General features: G+C 33.2%; 1 protein-coding gene across 1 annotated transcript in view; it reads right to left on the bottom strand.

Moving 5' to 3' along the window:
* Nucleotides 1-24664, bottom strand: part of LOC140433914 (dopamine receptor 1-like) — a 237855-nt gene that overhangs the window by 5580 nt on the left and 207611 nt on the right. The window contains exon 6 of the mRNA XM_072521886.1: nucleotides 9005-9202. Coding sequence (XP_072377987.1) covers nucleotides 9005-9202 — 198 coding nt within the window. The remainder of the gene's footprint in view (nucleotides 1-9004; nucleotides 9203-24664) is intronic.

The following is a 24664-nucleotide window of genomic DNA, read 5'->3' as shown; positions in this document are numbered from 1 at the left end:
CTGTCGTGTAACTGACGAAGTACTTCGGCTATTCTGCTCTTTGGGATCACCAACTGTCTTCTCTTCTCTGAACCGTCATCATTTTCCAGGACTCGTTTGAGCAAGCCATCTTCAATGATAAATGAGTCCCACTGGGCCCAATACGTCTTAACTACTGAGCATAGGTTTGATATTTCCTGCCAAGGTGGTCGACGGTTTTCCTCTTTCCATTTTTGGATTTTCTGTATAACTGGATCTCTCTCTTGTTCTTCCCTTATCTTAAGTAGGCGTCCAGTCGTCGTTGACAATCGTCGTTCTTAGCACTGCTGCTTCCTTGGATTCCGTTTTGTTGCAGTGGAAACACTCTGCTGGGCATGGCCTTCTGGAAAGAGAATCAGCGTTTCTATGGCTAACTCCGGCCCGGTGCTCAATCTTAAAATCGTATTCTTGGAGTCGTTCGATCCACCTGGCTATCTGACCCTCTGGATTCTTAAACTGCATCAACCTCTTAAGGGCGGCATGGTCGGTTCGGATTAGAAACTTTCTGCCATAGATGTATTGATAGAAGTGCTCTACTGATTTAACTACTGCTAGAAGTTCTCTTCTCGTGACGCAATAATTCCGCTCAGGTTTTGAAAGAACTTTACTAAAATATCCGAGGACTCGTTCCTGTCCTCCTTGAATCTGAGACAGCACTCCTCCAATTCCCACATTACTTGCATCCGTATCTAAGATGAACTCTCCTTCTGGCAGTGGATACCCTAAAATTGGTGCTGTTATTAGATGTTTTTTTAAGGTCTAAAAGGCATTTTGGCAGTCTGTATCCCAGCGGTATTCTCTTGCTTCCTCTGTAAGTCGCGTTAATGGCTTAGCGATATCTGCAAACTTCTTAATAAACCTCCGGTAGTAAGTACATAGTCCAAGAAAACTTCTCACTTGATGTTTGTCAGTTGGTTTTGGCCATTCCTTAATGGAATCGATTTTTCCCTTATCCACGGCCACTCCTTCTTTACTGACTATATGACCCAGATAATTTACTTTACCTTGAAATAGCTGGCACTTCTTTGGGCTTAGCATCAATTGGGCAGCTTTAAGTCGATTAAAAACGTTTTCTAAATTCCTCAAATGATCTTCGAATGTCTCCCCCAAGACGATTATGTCATCTAAATAAACCAGGCATGTTTTCCAAGATAACCCTCTCAACACATTTTACATAAGCCTCTCAAATGTCGCAGGAGCATTACAGAGTCCAAATGGCATAACGTTGAATTGCCACAATCCAGATCCTGTGGTGAAGGCTGTCTTTTCTTTATCTACTGGGTTCATTTCTACCTGCCAGTATCCAGACTTCAAATCCAAAGTAGAAAACAATTTACTTCCAGCCAATGTGTCCAATGTGTCATCGATCCGAGGCAGAGGATAACTATCTTTCTTGGTAACGTTGTTCAGCAAACGGTAATCCACACAGAACCTCGTCGTTCCGTCTTTCTTCTTAACCAGGACCACCGGAGAGACCCATGGGCTCGTAGAAGGTTCTATTACCCCGTCTTTCTTTATTTCCTGAACAATCGTTTCAGCTTCCTCTCTTTTCGCCTGTGGTAATCGTCGAGCTGTTTGACGAATTGGCTTAGCATTACCAGTATCAATTTTATGCTTAACAACGGTAGTTCTTCCCGTCTTTTCTCTTTTCGGTACGAAAATATCACGATACTGCCGAAGAAATTCCCTTAGTTTCCTTTTCTCCATCTGATTTAGAGACTGTCCTGCAACTGCAACCATTTGGTCGAATTTGTCGTTGGCATTATCAGATGTTGTCGCCTGACGGATTATGGATGTCACAGGTACACAAGTTCCTACCTTTGTCTCTTTCTTGATGGTCACTGGGTAGTCATTGACATTGATAAGCCTCACAGGAATTTCCTTAGCCAAAGTCACCAATTCCTTTCCAATTATGATTCCACGGCCAACCTCATCGTCGTGGTTCCAAGGCTCCATCATAACAGGTCTCCCTTCGTCCACAATTACCTGTAGCCGCGCTACTATGATCGTTTCGCTTCTCGCAGGCACGACTGTATCTTCTTTAATGGCTGCTTGCACAGTGTTGTCATTATGTGGATGGAGAAATACTTCCTCGTTGCCAACTTTGATTACCTTATTCTTAAAATTCAATTGGAATCCATGCATATTCATTACGTCCATTCCTAATATAACATCCTCTTCGATGTCAGCAACTATAACAGTATGGACAAACTTTTCTGCTCCAATTCCCAATTGTACCTGGATTTCTCCATGAATGTTGGCATTTTCACCTGTAGCGGTCCGAAGTCGCAACCTCGTTGGTAACAGTTTCTTTCGGCTGTTTATAACTGTCGGGCGTATAATGGTTCTGGTCGCTCCGGTATCCACCAACAACGTATGTCTTTTACCATTTATTTCTCCATCTACATATACACTATCTTCACGACATTTCAAAGAAGCTATTAGTATAAGAGGGTCTTTGGAAAAGTTCCGGGTCGAAGCTGCTCCCCTAAAGCCGACTCGTTCTGGTTTTCCTGATGGTGAGTTTCTTGATTTTATGGTCTTCGTTTTCTTGCATGTAATAATTTTCATCATATTAACGAGCTGGTCAAGTTTATCTTCATCTCCTTCCTCTTTTACAGTCCTAACTTTACTGTATCCTCCAGAGGCCTGCGTAGCTGACTCGTATTCGAGGGCGGCGGATAAGACATCAACCAGCGTCTTGTGACGAGCTAATCGTAGTGTTCTCTGCATTTCATGATCACGAAGACCATCAATAAACGTTTGAACGGCCAACTTTTCCATCATATCTTCGGGGGCTGTTGGATAAGCATATCGTACTAATCTGGCAATATCTACCTCATATTTCTTTTGTCTTCGATTTTTAAGCTGCGACTGATATACATGTTCCAAATGTTCGTGGCCATATCGCATATTTAACCTCTTCTTCAGTTGTTCGAAATCATCGGTCTCCTCTACGGCTATGGTCTGAAGCACATCTAAGGCATCTCCTCGAAGAGCGATAGTCAGGTTTACAGCCTTTTCTTTTTCAGACCATCCATTCGCTCTTGCAGCTGATTCGAACTGTTTCATGTAGTTATTCCATGACGATTTTCCATCGAAAGTTGGGACTTTCACATGGACAGAACCTCCACTTCCTTCAAATTTCGGCCGTATTTCCAACTTACATTTCGTCTCGTCTTCTTTTATCTCCACTGTAATCGGATTGTTACCTCTCTCTGCTGTCCCTGTTTCCTCCATCTTCCTTTCCATCTCTTTAATCTTTTCTTCGAAGGCCAACATATCGGCAGCAACTTGATTTTTTAACGAAGACATTCTATCGTCCAGGGCAGACATCTCAGAAGTGACTTTAGAGATTTCCGAAGAGATGTTAGTAGAAACTTTGCTTTCCAGAGAAGAAATCTCGTTAGAAACTTTGTTCTCCAATGATGCGATGTCACCAGAAACTTTCGAAATATCGCCAGAAACTTTGTTCTCTAATGATGCGATGTCACCAGAAACTTTCAAAATATCGTCAGAAACTTTGTTCTCTAATGATGCGATGTCACCAGAAACTTTCGCAATCGACGAGATAACAGCAACATGCTTGTCTTCAAATATATAAGTTTCCGGATCCAAACCTTCTTCTTTTAAAGCGTTCTTTAGTCGTTGGACTAAATCAGCCTTTTTCCCGGTAGAAGCTAATTCCCTATCTTCAAGATGCCTTCTTAAATCCGTAACTGTGAGCTCATAAATCGTAGCCATTTTCACAATTTATTTTAAGTATTCCACTGTTCTGACACCATTTGTTGTGAATTTATTAAAAGGTTCAATATTTATAACACTTACGGATTTAATTTATTTTTATTTATATTAACTTATCTAACAATAATTTATATATATCCGTACGTAACAATTAAAGTCTCGGCCGGGGGTCTTCAGAATTAACTGTCCCTTCCAAATAAAATGTCCTGTTATATATGCCATTGCCTTTACGCTAGAACCATCAAACAGCCTTCTCGACTAGCGGCGAAATTATAACGGTAAGGCAAACGGGTATTTTTACATCGGCTCGACCGTTTCTGGAAGGTAACGACCTTCGACCTTCAGGTAAATAGAAGCCTCTCGTAAAATCTACAACATATTAGAATTAGTCATCATATATTTACAGTTATTTTTAGGCCAGGATATTTATCGTAACAGTAGTATAGATTTTTGATTAAATTAATATCCTCGGGATCTAGGCATATGTGTTACAATCCATGTATGAGTTTACCATGTTAAACTCGGTTAAACGTTGTTGGAAAATCTATAAATATAACACATGAATAAGCTTTTATTATATTCCCTGCATTTTTTAATAGTACCATCAGTATGCACGTTGCCTCTCTTGTCCGCATTTCACCTCTAAATCCAAAGTGTGTGTGTCTAATTGTTGTAACTAGAAGCACAATTGGAGAAATTTACTTCCAAACAAGCTTTCAACAATATTCAAACAGGTCCGAATTTGAAGTCTTTAGACTAAGACTAAAGTCTAAAAAGTCTAAAAGAACTTCAGAAGAAAGAAGTGTACTATTTAACACATATTTTTAACGCAATCTCAAGAACTGTTTACTCTCTATTTGTGGAAAGTAGCACAAAACCATCTTAATACCCAAACCAGACAAGCCTGTAGAAAAAGTCAAGTCTTATAAACCTACCAATCTAGTTTCAGTAATGTTAAAGATTTTTAAAAAACTACTACTAGACGAATTACAGTCAATACTCGTGGAACAGGAGCTAATACTCAATCACCATTTTGGATTTAGACAACAACATGATACCACTAAGCAAATTCACCGAATCTGCAAATCCATAAACAAAGCCTTAGAAGAGAAGAACTACTGTTCTGCAGCCTTTTTGGATGTCTCGCAGGCTTTTGACAAAGGCACACTGGCCTGTTATACAAAATAAGACAAGTGATCTTGTACATGAGTTGGTCTTAAAATTAACTTTTCTAAAACACAATATTTGACCAACCTTGTACTAGTCAAAAAAGACAAAAAGATATCAACTAATGATACGCAAATTAAACAAGTGTGTACATATAGCCCAGTCTGGTTATGCAAAAATCATCGATTTCACGGCAAAATTTTTCGCAGATATTTGAAGCTTTTAAGACATAGGTGGGGGTTACTAGATGACGAATAGATGAAAAGATACTCATATTTTTACCTTGCGTCTTTTTTAAACAGTAATTTATGGTCACAATTTGATTTTTTGTCTATAAGTTTTTTCCCTAATGTTTTTAAAAAACAATATTTATATCATTTTTTTATAACAAGAATATCTTAATTTTCCCGTTTTTTCAATTAAAATTGATAAATAATTTACGGAGATATTTGCAAAAAAGCAGTTTTTTGACACTAATTTATAAATATAATTAACTTTTTTATTAACGAAATAAAATGTTAATAATACATTTAAACATCGAGGAATTACTGTCCTTTAAATTTGTGCGAAATTTCCCCCCGATCAATCAAATAGTTTAAAAGTTATTTAATTTGTTTATCCCTGAGGCTAATTATTTAAACTATTGAGCTTCCCCTATGCATGATGCTAGACACATTTAGCAAATTTCATAGGATTCTTTAAGACTTAGACTATCGGAGAAGTTAAATGCATATTGCGTTTTCATCGAACATATTTATAAAATAAACATTTGAAAAAGGGGTATGTTTTTTACTAATAAACAATTGTATTATCTTATATATTTTTCAAGCTACAGACTTGTACGTACAACCATTGGATATCTGGTTAAAAAACTCACATTAAATAATAAAAAAACCTTCTATGTCCAATATGAACGAAGTTAGCGACTATTTTTTTTTTAAATCATATCTCCATTGTTTATAAACATTAGGAAGTAAAATTTGCACAAATTTTGAATGAAAATCTAAATTTTATATTGAAACTTATAGCTATAAAATTTATCTAATTTTTCAAAACTTACAGCCCTTCGAAACGAAGGTATTTTCGAAAGATCAACATAGGAAAGTGAAAAGGATAACTGTTTCAGCTCCGTTTTTTTTTTCGACATCGGAACTTCAAATTGCAACACGTAGGAAAAATTTACGTTATCTCGGCTTCCATTGCAGCTGGAAGCCTCTTTTTTTATTCTGGGGTACAAAATAGGTTGTTTTACTTATAAAATAATAAAATATGTTTTTTACTTATAAACAATTGTAATAACTTTTATATTTTTCAAGCTACAGACTTGTACGTGAAACCATTGGACAGGTAAAAAAACTCACATTTAAAAAAAGAAACCTTCTATAACCAATAGGGACGAAGTTAGCGACTATTTTTTTTTAAATTATATCTCCATTGTTTATAAACATTAAGAAGTAAAATTTGCACAAATTTTGAATGAAAATCTAAACTTTATATTAAAACTTGTAGCTTTAAAATTTATCCAATTTTTCGAAACTTACAGCATTTCAAAACGAAGTTACTTTCGAAAGATCGACATAGGAAAGTGGAGGGGAAACTGTTTGAGCTCCTCGCTCCAAAATTTCGTCTCACTAGTCTCAGTGTAGTGGCTTTAGAAAGCAATATACTTATACTTCTTTAAGTAAAATATTTTGTGTTTTTTGAACAAAAAAGTTTTAACTAAAAGAAGACGAGAAAATATGCTGCAACCTCGGTACAGTTACGTTTGATGACGACAGTGATTCTGAAGATGTATATTTATTGACTAACTTAATAAGTGAAGACTTGAAGACAAAAAACCTGCAACAAAAAGGTTCGGAGCTGACAGTAAAGTTGAATGAATGAACCAAATTTTAACTTTTAAACCAATGTATGTAAAGAAAATAAAAAAAGTAAAGTTCAATAAACATTGCAAAATTTAATAAGACAAGTGATGAAAAAATCTACTTATTTTATCAAAACAGTAACGCAGATTAGATTAATATTGTATATCATATTTGTACGAAAAATAGAATAAAAATCAATATTGTTAATTATAAAAATACAAACAATTATAAATAATATAAGGAATATATTAATATATTGTGTAAAAAATTACCTGAAATTTAATTGATAAAATATATAAGTATTATTACATCATTGATATAAAATGAAAAAATATATGTTGATTTTCCGAGATTTTCCGAGATTTATGGGGGGTGACAATTATGTATCAATATTAATGCTGCGACAGACTATTCCAGCCAAATTAAAAAAGAAGTAAGTATTTACAATGAATTTCAAATGGACTCAATTTTTCCGAGGTTTCTCATATTTTCCGGCCAGTGAAAACTATGTAGTTATTCATATTTCGACGAGCTACCCCAGAATAAAAAAAGAGGCTTCCAGCTGCAATGGAAGCCGAGATAACGTAAATTTTTCCTACGTGTTGCAATTTGAAGTTCCGATGTCGAAAAAAAAACGGAGCTGAAACAGTTATCCTTTTCACTTTCCTATGTTGATCTTTCGAAAATACCTTCGTTTCGAAGGGCTGTAAGTTTTGAAAAATTAGATAAATTTTATAGCTATAAGTTTCAATATAAAATTTAGATTTTCATTCAAAATTTGTGCAAATTTTACTTCCTAATGTTTATAAACAATGGAGATATGATTTAAAAAAAAAAATAGTCGCTAACTTCGTTCATATTGGACATAGAAGGTTTTTTTATTATTTAATGTGAGTTTTTTAACCAGATATCCAATGGTTGTACGTACAAGTCTGTAGCTTGAAAAATATATAAGATATTACAATTGTTTATTAGTAAAAAACATACCCCTTTTTCAAATGTTTATTTTATAAATATGTTCGATGAAAACGCAATATGTATTTAACTTCTGAGATAGTCTAAGTCTTAAAGAATCCTATAAAATTTGCTAAATGTGTCTAGCATCATGCATAGGCAAACTCAATAGTTTAAATAATTAGCCTCAGGGATAAACAAATTAAATAACTTTTAAACTATTTGACCGATCGGGGAGAAATTTCGCACAAATTTAATAGACGGTAATTCCTCGATGTTTAAATGGATTAATAACATTTTATTTAGTTAATAAAAAATTAATACAATTTATAAATTAGTGCCAAAAAACTGCTTTTTTTGCAAATATCTCGTAAATTATTTATGAATTTTAATTGAAAAAAGGGGAAAATAAAGATGTTCTTGATATAAAAAAATGATATAAATATTGTTTATTTAAAGTATAAGGAAAAAAACTTATAGACAAAAAATCAAATTGTAACCATAAATAATTGTTTTAAAAAAACGCAAGGTGAAAATAGGAGTATCTTTTCATCTATTCGTCATCTAGTAACCCCCACCTATGTCTTAAAAGCTTCAGATATCTGCGAAACATTTTTCTTCCTTTTTTTTTAACCAGACTGGGCTAATATAAATATCTGAGCCATGAGAATAAATTAGAAAGAGACAATAAAACAATCGAGTTAAACAAGAGAATATAACTAACACGGGCAACTTACGGAAAACCGCTACTTATAGCAACGGAGGATGTCCTGCGGACGTCCTCATGCGCATCCAGCAAAACTGGATTCAAGGTGCTCAAGATCGAATGCAATTGAATAATTTACGGAAGACCTATGTTAAGCTAGTGATGTTGATGATAACTGCAATAGGTAAATTTACCAAAACTTAACTGAGAACTGTTTTCGAGGTATATTGCTTACGTTTATGGAGAATAGCCAAATTACTATACACGGAAACGTGGGAGGTGAAGGAAGTAGAGTTAAATTTTCCATAAGTTATTCTAAGAATTTTGTTTCAAACAATCCAATCTGAAAATTTTCAAAAATAATAGAAAATGATTACAAAATATATCGTAATATTAGAAATACTTCAATAGATATGAAGTAATGAGTAGAAGAAAAAAAAAAACAATTTTAAAATCATATTGTAATTTTTTAAAAGTAATCACATAAAATATTGATAGTTAACCTGTTAAATCTTAAATTCATTTCTGTAAAACTAAAGTACCTACTTACCTACGGTAATGGCAGCTTTGTGATCGCTGACGTGATATGGACTACTGTGATGATTATGAAGGTGAATGTGAAGAGCTTTGTTCTTATGTTTGGTGCTCTTCTTTTTGGTATTTGGATCTGGTAAATCAATTGGTCTGGTAATGGCTCGAATATTTTTTACATGTTTTTGAGCGTAACAGTACAATCTACAGTATATACCTGAAACAAAAATATTGAAAATAGAACCAACCATGAGCATTATTATTGACATATTATTATTTTTTATTCTTTATAAGCTTGAATTAACACAAAGATATTAGTACATTAAAACATAAAATTTATAATAGTTAATATTAGAGTTTGGTTAATCAAAAATGGTTAGATAATCCAATATAATTTTGAACGTATGTACTGGTGTATGTTAATACCGAAATGAAATAACGAAAACATCAAAGGAGCAGAAAAATAAGGAAAATCAAATAAACAGTGGTTATTAAGAGAGAATAAATAATATTGTTACCAACTGAACCTTGAATGAGGAACAATACAAGTTTTGCTAAGACAATTAAGAAAAATGGGACAAAAAATTCGTATATTTACAGTATAAATATTTGCAGATAATGAATACAACATCAAAAAGAAGAACACCATTAGATACTAAACTATATTCAACTCCAAGCTACCGACAAAATAAACAGAAATCACTGAGTGATATTTGAGTCTGCATGTGACAAACATTGGCTTTTGGTCACAAGTTATCGAAGCATCTTACTCATGTCGGTTAGATAATATAGATATTAAACTATATTCAATCCCAAAGTACTGACAGAATAAGCAAAAGTCACCGCGTGATAATCGAGTCTGCACGTGACGAACACCTTGCCATTGGCGACAAGTTATTATGTCGGTTGAGCTAACAGGCACGCACGTTTTTTTTCGTACCGTGGAATGACGAGTTCCAGTAGGTAGTTGTGCAAAACTGTTGGTTTGTTAATCGCTAGGTCGTATGTTGATACAGTGCAAGCATTTTTTTCAATAAAATTTGTTATAGTCAATACAAAAGCTTTCCCTACTTTAAAAAAAATTCCAGTAAGTATAATGAAGCGTTACAGTTAATTTTGCAAATGCATATTTCGTTATTTTAGTTGGAAAAAGTATAATAATTACATTTATTAAAGACGTCTGATGCAGAATCTGCGGATGAAAATGAGTAACTTTTAGTACTACGTCCTTTTAGAAAAAGTTAAAAAAATCGCATAGATATAAAAACCAAAGAAATAATAATTCATACAAGTGTGAATTATAATAATAGATAATCCTAATTGAAGCGTTAAAGGACATTGACGGGTTGAAGTTTTTTTGAAAAGTGTTTTCAATGTCATTAAAGAATAAAAAAATATCTGATGCTATGAAGATGCCATGAAAGACCCAGAATGGGTACAATCTATAAGAAACAAGCTACCACACGTGTAAAATTGAATTGAGTACATGGACAGAACAAGAATTACCTTAACATAAAAATCTTAAAAGATCTATGTATGATTATTGTTTATATAATAAAAAGGTTTAAATCTTAATATATTTAGATGATATATTATTAATGGGCAAATATATGGACGTCAAGCGTATTATAAGAAGAATATTTTTATAATATAAGATAGTTTTCAGGCAAAAGATTTAAAAAACATTAAAATTTTTTTACAATTTTTGTAGGTATGAACATTACTAGGACAAGTATTGATCAAGAAAGATTTGTATAAAAACTTTAGGATCATTTTAATATGAAGTAATGTTAACGAAAGATGACTCCCATGGAAAAGGGATTTCAATGCAATGAGGAGAGTGGAATTCTAACTAATATTCCTTGCAGACAATTTGTTGGAGGACTGATGTATTTATCAACAACAAGTAGGCCAGACATCAATTATACAGTACAGATTTTTAGATTGTCCTACTACAGAGACAAGGTATGCTGGAAAAATAATTTTAAGATATCTACGAGGAAGTAAGAAACTGGGATTAACTTATAAAAATACAGATTATCAGATAACACTCAATGGATATTCAGATGTCAATTGGGTAACAGATAAGAAAGATAGTGTAAGTGGATATATATTAATATATGGTAATAACCCAATATCATGGTTTTTAAAGAAGCAAAACTGTATGGCATTATCAACAGCAAAAGCTGAGTACATTGCAGCAGCACAAACAACTCTAGACTTAATCAATGTCAAGGGTATTTTAGAGAATTTTAATGTAATTGTCAAAACTTTATATTGTGATAATAAAAGTACGATTTTAATGTCTAACAGTAATCATAATTCCAGAAAGACCAAAACATACAAATATTAAAATTCATTTTTTAGGGGACTTAATTTTTAAGAAAGAAGTTGTAATGGATTATATATCAACTGAGAAAAATTTAGCTAATATTTTAACTACCTCTACTAGGTACTACGACTTTTATAAATCTAAGATATAAAATTTATGTTATATAAATTGTAATTATTATTTTGTTAAATTATAATATTTCTGATTTTCCTGTTGCAACATTCTAAATCATCGAGGAGGATTATTGGAATTTTGTACTTGGAAACACTGGTTCACAATGTCACTAGTGATTCCGGTTGTCAACTGTCACTTGTAATCTTATTTAATAATGCAGTACATGCAGTGTGGTTTACTTCTTAATGTAGAATAAAGTATTTAAATAATTCACTGCGAACTCTTAATTACCATAACTGTGGAACAACAAATTCTAATACTTTATTGTCTAAATTGTGTACAAGCTTTAGATATCTATTATCTATTCCAATCATCTTTAGTTTTTGAAATATCTTGTGATGTTGGACCCACTTAAAACACTTTTTTAAAATATATCAAGCAGACTTAGATTGGTTTCTGTACTTTCCATGATATTTGGAGTAATGTTAACATTGAAAACAAAACCTATCTCGTTATATATGCAACAAAAATATGTACACAATAAGAAAAAGATGGAAACATTAGTACCAATAGAATCCAAATCTTCGAGGTTGTCGAATCCTAATATATATATTTTTATATATATATATATATATATATATTTATATATATATATATATATATATATATATATTTATATATATATATATATATATATATATATTTATATATATATATATATATATATATATATATATATATTTATATATATATATATATTTATATATATATATATATATATATATATATATATATATATCTATATTTAGAAAACTAAATCAATAGAAATCAGCAAAGAACCAATCAGGTGTAAAATGGAAATCGATGGCGTCAGTATTTAACAAAACCTGGGCAAAAAAGACTGATAGAATAATAACACAATAAGCCTTAATAACACTATATGGCGCAACCGACCTATTAACATTTAGATGATGTCAAGCATTTATAAAGCCAGTGTAAGACCAATAATGATGTATGCATCAGATAGAAGACCTTACACAGCCACAACACAAAGACTACTGAAAACGGCAGAACTAAGAGTACTGAGGAGATTTACAGTAAATACGCTGAGAGATCAAAAGACATTAGAATAAAATGTAACGTACAGTGTATAAACGAATGGACACAAAAAAAAATTAAAGAAGCACAAACTTAAGCATGGTCCTAACATTTATTGATTAATTGAAATTTGGTTAGTTTTCATTTGACTTTTAAAGAGTAAACATGTGTGTGTTTGCAATAACTGCTAGTGTTAAGTGTAGACTAGTGTTAAGCTCCTAAAAACCAGAAAAAGCTCAGAAGAATATTGCCAAATCCGATAAGAAAACATAATATAACATGAAACACAAAAAAGAATAAAATAATCACATAAGAAAAGGAAGGAAGAATCACACTAGAATGGCAGAGACCTGTGTGGTGATAATAGCAAGAGATAAATCACCAATCGGTAGAAAAAGTATGGGAGGGCCGTGCACACAAGATGGAGTAAAAATCTTCAATAAAGATATCAATCCGCCAATGAACTTGATTGCTTATAAAAAGAAAGAAGATATATATATATATATATATATATATATATTTTTATATATATATATATATATATATATATATATATATATATTTATATATATATATATATATATATATATATATATATATATATATATATATATACTGTATACTTAAAAAGTTATCTGTTATTGAGTGGCCAAAATTGATTACAATAGCGGTTAGTATATTATTAGTGCTAGGCTAAAGCAAGGTTAATACACAAGGTACCCGTTACTATCCAATGAATGAAGATTTTAAATTATACTTACGTCTATTATGTAATAAACAGTATCACTCTTCTTAAGATAATAATTAGGAAACTCTAGTGCATGTTTTATATAGCAGTTAAACATGTTTCTCCAACATATACATAATCATAGCTATATCCGACGGAAGTTAGTTTGGACATTTTTAACCAATTATAGACTTATAGATATCTATTTTTTCTTTATCTTGTTCATTAATTTGTGCAGATATTTTATAACTAATACAGCAAATATGAGACAGAAATATTTACAGCTCATAAAATTAAAAATTACTATAAAAAATAATAAATGATACTAAATTGTAATAAAGGTAGAGTGACGTTGAATATGTCGTTAGAAATGGACTACTTATTCTAGGTGTTAGGCTTTTTTTTTTCAAAATACGTATAGACATACACACACATAAAATAAATGTTTCGACAGGTATTCCATGTCTTCCTGAAAACTGTATCTAAAATACATCAATTATTTTTATCATAATATTTACAAAAAAAAAATAATAATAAAAACTCACCATAAAATGTAAATTAGTCCATTTGGGGTGAAATCCAATAAACAATCATTAAGGTAAATATAACAGGTAAACACATTTTTTACTAAAAAACATTCAACATTTAAAAAATCTTAGCTGTGGTTTTTTCTTCACTTAACACACCAATAAATTTCTTTATCGGATGTCTATTGTAATATAATTTGTTCGACGCTGTTATGGTATTTATAGTGTTTGGGCACCGTTTGATGTGCATTAATCCATACATTTCTCTTTTTTGTTTTTTTTTACTTTAAAATTTTTTTTTGTTCAAAATTGAAAGTCTGATCTTGTTGTTTTTCATGTTTGGTAAGGGCCGTCGTATTTATTTTACGATATTTATGTGAATTGAATCTAAAATGTAGGTGTTGACTTATTTGACCAATAAACTCCTTGATAGTCTTTTGACTTATTTTAATTCATATGCAGAACGTTTGACGAATTATGCTCTGGTACCATATATATTTGGCCAATTAATTAAAGCCATAACAAAGCTTTTACTGAAATCGTAAACTCTTACAAATTTCGAACAGCTTAAAAGAGACAGGCCATCAAAGTAGATGGCACTTCTGCAGCTATCCACTTTCAAGTCAAAAATATACAGAGACTTTAGCTGGTTGTTCTGTGTGTGAATTTGTATTTACCCGGATCTCTGACGATATAGGGTTATGCTGAAATAACGTTATAAGATCCTGTTGGTTCGATTTTTACACGGCACGTTTGACGAATTGTGCTCTTGCGCCATATATATTTAGCTTTCGAATTTATCAAAGCTACAAGCGAAGCTTGTGCCGAAATCGTAAACTTTTACTTATACGTATATATGTATATATTTAAACCTAAAGCTAAGATTAATACTATTACAAGAATTATTATTAAACTTAACAGGCACTACGACTCTCTCTCTCTCTCTCTTCTTCCTTAAGTAATCCAACTTTGGACATAGGTCTCCCCCAAATCAATACAGTGTTTTCTATTTTGCGCCACTTGCTTCCAGTTGTGTCCTCCGATCTTCTTAATGTCATCAGCCCATCTCATTTGTGGTCTTCCTCTGCTTCTCTTTCCTAACCATTGTTGTATTTCGTGGTTCCAGCTTTTATCCTTTAGTCGGGCATTGTGTTCCGCGAAGCTCCATTTTAATTTGGCAGCATGTTCTTCTGCGTCTTTTACTTTGATTTTGCTTCTAATCCATTTGTTTGTTTTTTGTCTATTAGTCTCACCCCGAGCATTGATCTTTCTATCGCCGTTTGTGCCTTTACTATTTTATGTATATGAGACTTGGTGAGTGTCCACGTCTGTAAACCATACGTGAGTATAGGTAGGATACACTGATCGTAAATTCTGGTTTTCAAATATTGTTGTATTTTAGTGCTTTTCAAGATCCAACTCAGTTTTCCAAATCCTGCCCACGCTAACCTTATTCTTCCGGTAATTTCTGAAGTTTGATTTTCTTTGTTGTTGTCTTTGTTATGTGTCACAGGTAGATGTATTCACTTCATCATCATCATCATTGGTGCTACAGACCTATATGAGAGCCCCGACTTTCCCAAGTCTATTTCGCCAGTCCTCATCTACTACCATCCTCATCTACACCATCCCTTCATCTGAGTTTTGGCCTACCCCTACTTCTACTTTCCACAAGTTGTGACATAAGGATTCTTCTAGGAAGGTTTTTCTGCTATGATCTTTCCAGATGTCCTACCCATCTTAGTCTTCCTATTTTTATAAGGGATACTACGTCTTTACCACCACATATATGTTTATATCTGTGATATATCTGGTAGTTGTAGATGTATTCACTAACTGTTGCTAAATTTATGTGTTCAACGTTATTTCTCTAATGTTCGGTGTATTTGTCATAATTTTTGTTTTTTCCAAGTTCATATTAAAACCTGTTCTTTCCGAAGCTTGAAATAGTTGCGTCATCATGGTCTGTAGTTCTTCGAAACTTGTAGCGAATATTACAATGTCATTAACATTTATTCCTTTATCTGGCCAGTTAATGTCTTTGAACACGTCTTCCAGTCCAAGTGTGAATAGCTTTGGTTAGATAACATCTCCCTGGCGAATTCCTCTGTTGATTGGTATAGCTTTGGTTTTCGCATCTATTTGTATTTTCATTGTAGCTTTCTTGTAAATATTATGTATGAGTTTTCTGTATCGGGAGTCTATCCTGCAGTTGTTCATAGCTCTCTCTATTGCCCAAAGTTCTATGGAGTTGACTGCCTTTTCATAATCAACGAAGCCAAAGTATAAGTTTAAGTGATATTCATTGGCTTTCTCTATTAGCGTTTTGACTGTAAGAAGATGATCCGCTCTACTGTAACCTTTTCGGAATCATGCCTGCTCTACTGGTTGACAGCTATCGAGCTTTGTATATACACTACTACACTGATCACTTATCAATGTATTACTGCTACTAGGAATAGCGAACGGTTTATTTATACATATACACACACATATATATATATATATATATTTATATATATATATATATATATATATATATATATATATATATATATATATATATATATATATATATATATATATATATATATATATATATATTATAAGGGTTGGTGTGAAGATTTCTCACAGATGGATTTTTATGACTTAATTAATTTGCGAAGGTAGATGATGAGAGTTGGCATGCAAGTAACGATTGGTATGGGTGGGTTGTAGATAAATATACTGATAAAAACCTTGGGATTGATTTTATAGATTTGGCAGTGTTATACGAGGTAGTTTAAAAGATAATTACGTTTTTTAATTAAGTTTGTGGCAAAATTAACGCCCTGTAAAATTGCAGAGATTTGATATTAAATCTATTGTCTAAAATTATTAACACAGCGAAATTTTTATTTTGATATAGAGGTTTGTTGGAACTCTGAATGAGTATTTTCTGAGCTTTCTTAAATAGAACATCCTGTATTTTAGTATTGTAATGAAATGTTATTTTATGATGCGTTATTATTTATTAAGTATTCCCTATACCTAACTGCTTTAATTTGTGAGTTATTCGATATTTTTTGAACTAAACATTAATTGCAACAACAATTAGGTGACATTTTATCAGGTTGACCGTGAAAAATATTCAATCTAAACAAATTTTTCAAAAAGAAATACATAATAGTCTAGACTGCTCCTGAAATTGTTAGTATTTGATTCTTAACTTGCTAGTAAGTAGCTAGTATAGTTGGTGTGTAAACTATTAATAAAAACATAATATTCTACCTAGTTGGCTATAAATTTGATACAAACTTACTTAGAGTTTACCATTAGACTTTTTTTATAGTTCCTGTTGCTATGTTACTATTACTAATATGAATTTTTTTATAAAGCAACGTATTGATATGACTTTTGCGCCAGGAGAGTATAACAAAAATATTCTACTAGTTACAAGAATTTGTCATCAGAAATTCCCAGATAGGCGGCAACAAAAAATTGATTAAACAAAAGCTATCGTAAATGAAGAAGATAAGTTTAATGTAATCTTTAATAGCACTGAAAATCCGCATATTAGTACGACGGAAGTTGCACATGCTTTTGAAACTAGTGATCGTAGTATAGGAAGAATTTTTAAAAAGAACAAGCTGCATCCATATCATGCACAATTGCACCAAGAGCTAAATGAGGATAACTATAATAAAAGCGTAGAATTTGGTCGGTGGGCGCAGAAACAAATTCAGGATGATGCATATTTCCTGAAATACGTTTAATTTATTTTTATTTACTAATAGTTATGTAAACAGACATAATTTCTGCTATAAGATACTTAACTACAGTCCATCTATTTTACTTACCGTTGCACGTCATTATCATTAACAAAGATCAAAATTGACATAGTTGCCAAAGTATAAAAAAATCTTGAATCCATTTTAAATCAAATAGGTCACATAATTATTGCAAAAGTGGATTATACAACAAAACAAATTCTTATTAAATTCTTACGTGACATTTTTGAAATAAAACAGACTAATTTTGTTCTAAAAAGAAGAGATTTTAATAAATATGTAAAAATTCAAAACCAGAGGTATTCACTTTAAAATTCAAAATAATAAAGTACAAAAAGTGTCAACACCGCAACTGTCAAATAAGTGTTACTAATTTATGCCAAAATATCACCTTAGTTCGATTACAGTTACAGTGTGTTCCGAACAAATGTTCTTCACAAAAATGCTTTATAATGCATTTATAAAAATTAAATGAAACATATTATTGTGTTCTGAAGCTATTTTCTTGTGGCATTTTAAATTAATTACTATTTAAATGGGAATAAGCCACAATTAAAGGTTAAAATATGTTTATTGACGTTTCAATTTCCACTTCGGAAATCGTTCAATAAACGTATTTTAACCTTTAATTATTCCCATTTAAATAGTAATTAATATTATTATGTATTTCTTTAAGTTAACATTAATAGAAATCTTTAAATATTGTTGCTACGCATATATAATAAAATATGTCTAGTGGCTGTAATGCCAGTGTACTCGGCAAAGTGCTTCTAAAAAAGAACACACCTACCACCTAAATATTTCGTGTTGGTATCATGTGACCTCACAGGCTATGACGCGGATGACGTGCAATGGTAAGTAAATTGGATGAAGTATACTAATTTATATCACTTTTTTACCCACAGTCAAACAACATGCTCATTCTTCTTAGGGAGCCTGTCCGCTCCGAACGTTCTGGCATGGTGGCTATGGACATTCTGGCTATGATGACTAGCTGTTGACCAAATCCGCGGTTGTGTTTATCCTCCGTTGTACTTTTTCATTGGTTACTTTGTCTGTCCATGGTATCTTCAGGATCCTTCTGTATAATCGTAGCTCAAAAGCCTAAAGTTTTTATAGAGTTTTCGTCTTCAATGTCCACGTTTCTACTCCGTACAGAACAGCTTCGGCAGATGGCTCATTAGGCTTATGGTCCTATAGCCTTCACAAACTTTTGCTCCTGGTTTTTTGGGCAATGTTACGAACTCTACGCCATTCTACTGGTATTTTTCCTGCTTTGTATATTTCATTGTATATTTCATTTATCATTTTTATTTGTTCATCTAATAGTTTTAGCAGTTCTGCATCAAGTTCTTCATTATTTCTTTGAGATTTCGGGACCTAAATTTTCTTCAATGGTGGGTTCTTGTATTTTTCTGAGGTCGTGGAAAAGTTTCTCCAAATTTTCTTAAAATACTTTCTTTTTATCTTTCTTGGTTATGGTAAGATTGCCTTCATCATCTGTTATTTTTCCGCTGTTGCGTTTTCGGAACTTTCCAGCTATTTCCTTTACCTTTCGATGGACATCGAAGTTATCATATTGACTCTGATACTCCTCTATTTCTTAACATGGATCTGTTTTTTGTTTCTCTTTGACTTCTTTTATCTTCCTTTTGAAGATGATATGTATTCTCTTATATTCTTGGAGATTTTCTTTTTTTTTTCTCTGATCCATAAATTCAAGTATTTCATCTGTATTCCACGATTTTCGTTTCTCTGTATCTTTCTTAAGGTGTTGTTCTTTTATTTCTTTTACTGTTTCTTGTATGATGGAAGACTTTCCTCTATAGCTTCTGCATTTCTGCATTTTAGCACCTTTGTGTTCAGGTTTTCTCTCAACTTCAGTCGAACATTGGGATCTTTTAGTTTTCTAACATTATACTTCTTCATCGACTTACTAGTAACCTTTTTCATTCTGACTTTGAAATTACCAACAACTGGTACATGATCAGAATTTATGTCTGCCCCCGGGTATATTTTGACATATGTACAACTGTTCCTGTACCTCTTATTTACTAGCATGTAATCAATCTGATTTCTTACAATTCTTCCCACAGAATCCTGTGGAGATTTTCGGGTGTACAATTTGCTTGTATGTAGCTTAAACAAGGAGTTCATTATTACTTATTGATTTGCTTCCGTAAAAATCTCCAATGTATCTACCATGATCTTTAAGTGTTGGAATCCCTGAAAATTATGTTATAAGAATCTTCTTTTTCGAGGATTACGTAAACGAAAAAATGTATCTATATTTTTGGATAACGAATTGTCGGAATTATTTTAAGTAGTACCGTTAAAAATATGTGAGATAATGTGGGTATTATAAGGAATGGAGCGAGAAGGTGGCCTCCACAATCTCTAAAGTTAAGCAAGCTAGATTTTATTTTCTGAGGTTAATTAAAATATAAGATATATAAATCACCAGCTACAATTAAAGAAGATATATGAGAGAATTAGACATGAATGTATGGGATTAAACAGAAATATATTAACTATAATTATAGTGTAGGTCGCTCTTTTGAATATCGCTTGCAATTATGTATTGACGTCGACGGAGGCCAACTTTAAACGTTTATTATAAATTCAACGATTTTTTTATTTTTGACAAGTAAATATTTTTTATATAGAACATTAATTACATACATTTAAAGTTAAAAAAGACCTCAAAACCATAAAATCTAGTCTTGCACACTCAACAGAATATTCCAACCCATTTACGCATGAAGAAATATATCAAGCCCTAAATGAAATGAAAACAGGAAAAGCGCCGGGTTTCGACGCCATTCACGCTGAGTTCCTCAAACATAGCGGCAGATTCACTAGGCAATGGCTCGCAGAATTCTTTTCTGACATCCTTCAAACGGGAAACGTCCCCTACCAACTCAAAAATGCAAAAATCGTCGCCATTTTAAAACCAGGGAAAAGTAATCATTCACCGAAAAACTACCGCCCCATCGCACTCTTAAGTATGGTGTACAAATTGTTCAAAAGACTGTTGTATAATAGAATCAGCAAAACTCTATTCCAACACTTACCAGTGGAACAGGCAGGATTTCGGCCAAACCGCAGCTGCACAGACCAGGTACTTGCCCTGACCAATTATGTGGAATCAAACTGTCAAAAGCAATTAAAAACAACCGCTGTCTTCATAGATCTATCTGCTGCTTACGACACTGTGTGGCGACAAGGGGTAATATATAAATTAATGCGAATAATCCCATGCAGAAAGACCACTGAGGTTATTAACGCCATTCTATCCAACAGATGTTTTAAAGTTATATGGGGAGACAAGACTAGTACCCAAAGAAAACTGAATAATGGACTTCCACAAGGATCCGTGCTGGCTCCCATGATATTCAGCCTCTACATAGCAGCCATGCCAGAAACCACATCAAAAAAGTTTGGATACGCAGACGACTGGACGCTTGCCGCAAGTCATAAAGAATTCGAGGTCACTGAACGCATTCTAACAAACGATTTAAATGTCCTAGGGAATTATTTCCGCAAATGGAGATTGCAACCCAATCCAACTAAAACAGAAGTGTCCTGCTTCCATTTGAACAACAAGATGGCCAACTATCAACCTCAAATCCATTTTGAGGATAGACTCCTTAACTATAATAAACACCCAAAATACTTAGGTGTTACACTTGACAGAACGCTAAACTTTAAAGAGCATCTTACTAAAACTGCTGCAAAACTCCGAACTCGTAACAACATCCTGCAAAAGCTCTGCGGCACTACATGGGGCTCCTCAGCACCCACACTTAGATCGACAGCATTAGGACTGGTATACCCCGTAGCGGAATACTGTGCATCAGTATGGATAAACCGTCCACATACTCACCGTGTTGATGTCCAACTCAAGCAAGCCATGCAAACTATATCGGGCACAATCAAGGCCATGCCCACTTACTGGTTACCAGCTTTGAGTCATATAGCTCCACCACCCATCCGCCGGGAACATGCCCTTGTCAGAGAATTTACAAAAATCAATACTGATCCTGAGCTCCGCTCCCATGTCGGAACTTCCGCCAGAGACATAAATAGGCTCCGTTCAAGACACCCGCCTCTAAAAAGAGCAAAAAGCCTAGTAGATCAAAACTTTAATGTAACTGAACGGTGGAGAGAACAATGGGAGAATAACGCTGCACCAGCTAACTGGAACATGCCATATATTACAAGCAAACCTGAGGGCTTCAACAAACCGAGACGAATTTGGACCACACTCAATAGAATAAGACACGAACTGTGGCAGATGTTTCGACTCACTTTTTAGATGGGGAAAAATACAATCACCAAATTGCGACTGCGGCGCCGAAAGGCAAACAGTAAAACACATGGTAGAGGAATGCCCGATTAGATCCTATAACGCCAATCCTTCGGATTTCCTGGCTGCTACAAAAGCGTCAATCGAATATATTTATAATCTAGATGTTTGTCTGTAGAATAATATTTTTGTATTTACTGTTGTTTGTAATTTATATAATTTATATATATGTATATATATGAACCTGTGATGTAGCCATACGCAAATAAAATTTATATAGAACTTTATTTGTATATTAAACGTCACTTCACTTTTAACTACATATTTCATATCTTATTAAATATTAACAAATTATAGATCAGTTTAGATTATTATGTATTTCTTTCACTGCCAACGTAATAAAATTTTACCCAATTTTTTTTTTGCAATTAATGTTTGGCACAAATAGTGACAAATAACTCATAAATTAAAGCAGTTAGATATAGGTAGTAACACCATGGTTTAGAAAATAAATAAAAGAGAAATGTAAAGAGAAACGAGAAGCCTACAGGAAGTATAGAACATCAAATATTCCAAAAACCCGAGACAACTATAGAAGAATACGAAATGAAACAAAGCAGTTGGTAAGAATAAAAAAAATTAACACTGGGAACAGTTTACAAAAAGATGAAAAGCGACTTCTACGGTACACAAAAACAAATATAAAAATTCATAAGAAACCAACGAAAAATGATGGCAGTATTGAAGGAATACAATAACATACCAGCAAAAGAATGGAAAAGATACCTGATGGAACTGTTTAAAGGAAAGGAAAATAATAATCAAAACCTCAACGTACCTGAATTAAGAGACAAAATAGAAATCAGTTTTCAGGAAGTAGAGATAGCCATAAACTCAATCAAAAATAGAAAGTCACCAAGACTAGACAGAATAACCAATGAGCTTCTAAAACACGGAGGAGAAAGTATAACTCTAGAGACGACAAAACTTATACAAAAACTAATATTCCACTGCAAGATACCAGACGCATGGAGAAGAACGGCACTATCGAGTGAGTTGGTGTTTCAGCTGATTGGGGATGGCAACGATTCCGAAATTGAAGTAGTAGAAGATGAAGGGGGTGATCAAAAAGACTCGTTTCTGCCGTTGATGCATGTTGATGAGCCTGAGATACCTCCAAGTTTAGACCCATCGTCTGCAACTGCTCCTGAAAAGTACAAAAAAGCCGAGACAGTCGTCAAAGGATCTGGAAGCAAATGCCATACAACCAGAAGGAAGACTGCTATCCAGAGCGGCCGCCAGCAGCGGTTAGGTCTCTTTTGGCTTATTTTGAAGACTATTTTGACGAACAATTTTTTGTGCATGCCGCAGTTTGTACAAATAGTTACTATATGCAAAAAAATGGAACAGTTCTAAACACCAATGCAACAGAATTAAAAAAAATTGTAGGAGTACATTTTATCATGGGGTGTATTCCATACCCAAGCATTCACATGTACTGGCGGACAGAAATGCAACTAGCTTTAGCTGCTGACAAGATTTCTAGGGATCGTTTTAAAGTTTTTCGTATGGCTTTTCACGTTGTGGAAAGTAATGAAGCTCCTACAGGAAACCAGAATTCACTCTGGAAAGTGCAACCTGTACTTGATCAAGTAAAGAATGCTTGCAACAGATTAGAACGCCAAAAAGGGATTTTATTCGATAGACGAACAGATGATTCCATTTTGTGGGGCATGTCCACGTGGTTTAAGACAAAATATTAAAACAAAGCCATGTCCACAAGGGTTAAAAGCTTTTGTCACAACTACTCACGATGGTTTGATGATTGACTTCGAAGTTTACCAAGGCGCTAAAACAAACTATGGAGACAAATCTCTAGGCGTGGGAGCTGCTGTCATTCTTCATCTATCTAAGTCTATTCCACGTGGTAGTTGTGTATATTTCGACCGGTTTTTCTCATCCATACCTTTACTAGAAAAATTAATAGAAATGGAACTTCATGGGACTGGCACAATGATGACGAATCAAGTTCCTGATAAAAAAATATTGATTTTAAGCAAGATAGCAAAATGAAACGTGGTGAATCTCAACAGTTCATTTGCAATGATGTTGTTGTAACATAGATGGACAACAAATCCATCCTAGTAGCATCCCATTGCACTTTTGGAGATGATTCTTGTCAAATCAAGCGATGGGATAAAAGTCAATCAGCATTTACAGACGTTAAATGTCCAAAAGTAATCGCGAACCACAATAAGAATATGGGAGGTGTAGATATTCTTGATCAGTCCATAGAATACTACCGGACCTTTATCAAAACGAAAAAATGGGCTCTAAAAGTCATCCTTAATTTTTTTTTAAATTTCAATTTCGAATGCTTGGCGGTTGTACGTATTAGAATCAATTGCAACGGGAGCAGCCAAAAATAAAATAATGGACTTATTGGAATTTCGAATGCAGGTGGCAGATGGTCTAGTCAATGCCCCAGAACGTAACTGATATTGATGAACAAGATGAGAACCTGCGCCTTGACTGAATCCACCTTCTGTGGCCAAAAGGTATCATGGATATGATCATCTTCCATCATTTGATGAAATAGACAGTACAAGATCGTGCAGAATGGAAGGTTGCAATAGTAGATTTAAGATACTATGCACCAAATGTGAAGTTTACCTTTGTTTGTCTAGAAAACAAAACTGTTTGGCAAGCTATCATACAAAGTAAATATGTTTCAAAATAATTTTTGAGTGTTTTTATTATTTTTTAAGGAAAATAATTATTTTTTTTTTGTTATAATTTAAT

This window comes from Diabrotica undecimpunctata, chromosome 2 (genome assembly GCF_040954645.1).
Source record: "Diabrotica undecimpunctata isolate CICGRU chromosome 2, icDiaUnde3, whole genome shotgun sequence".
NCBI classification, from domain to species: domain Eukaryota; kingdom Metazoa; phylum Arthropoda; class Insecta; order Coleoptera; family Chrysomelidae; genus Diabrotica; species Diabrotica undecimpunctata.
This window is presented reverse-complemented; position numbering and strand designations above follow the sequence as displayed.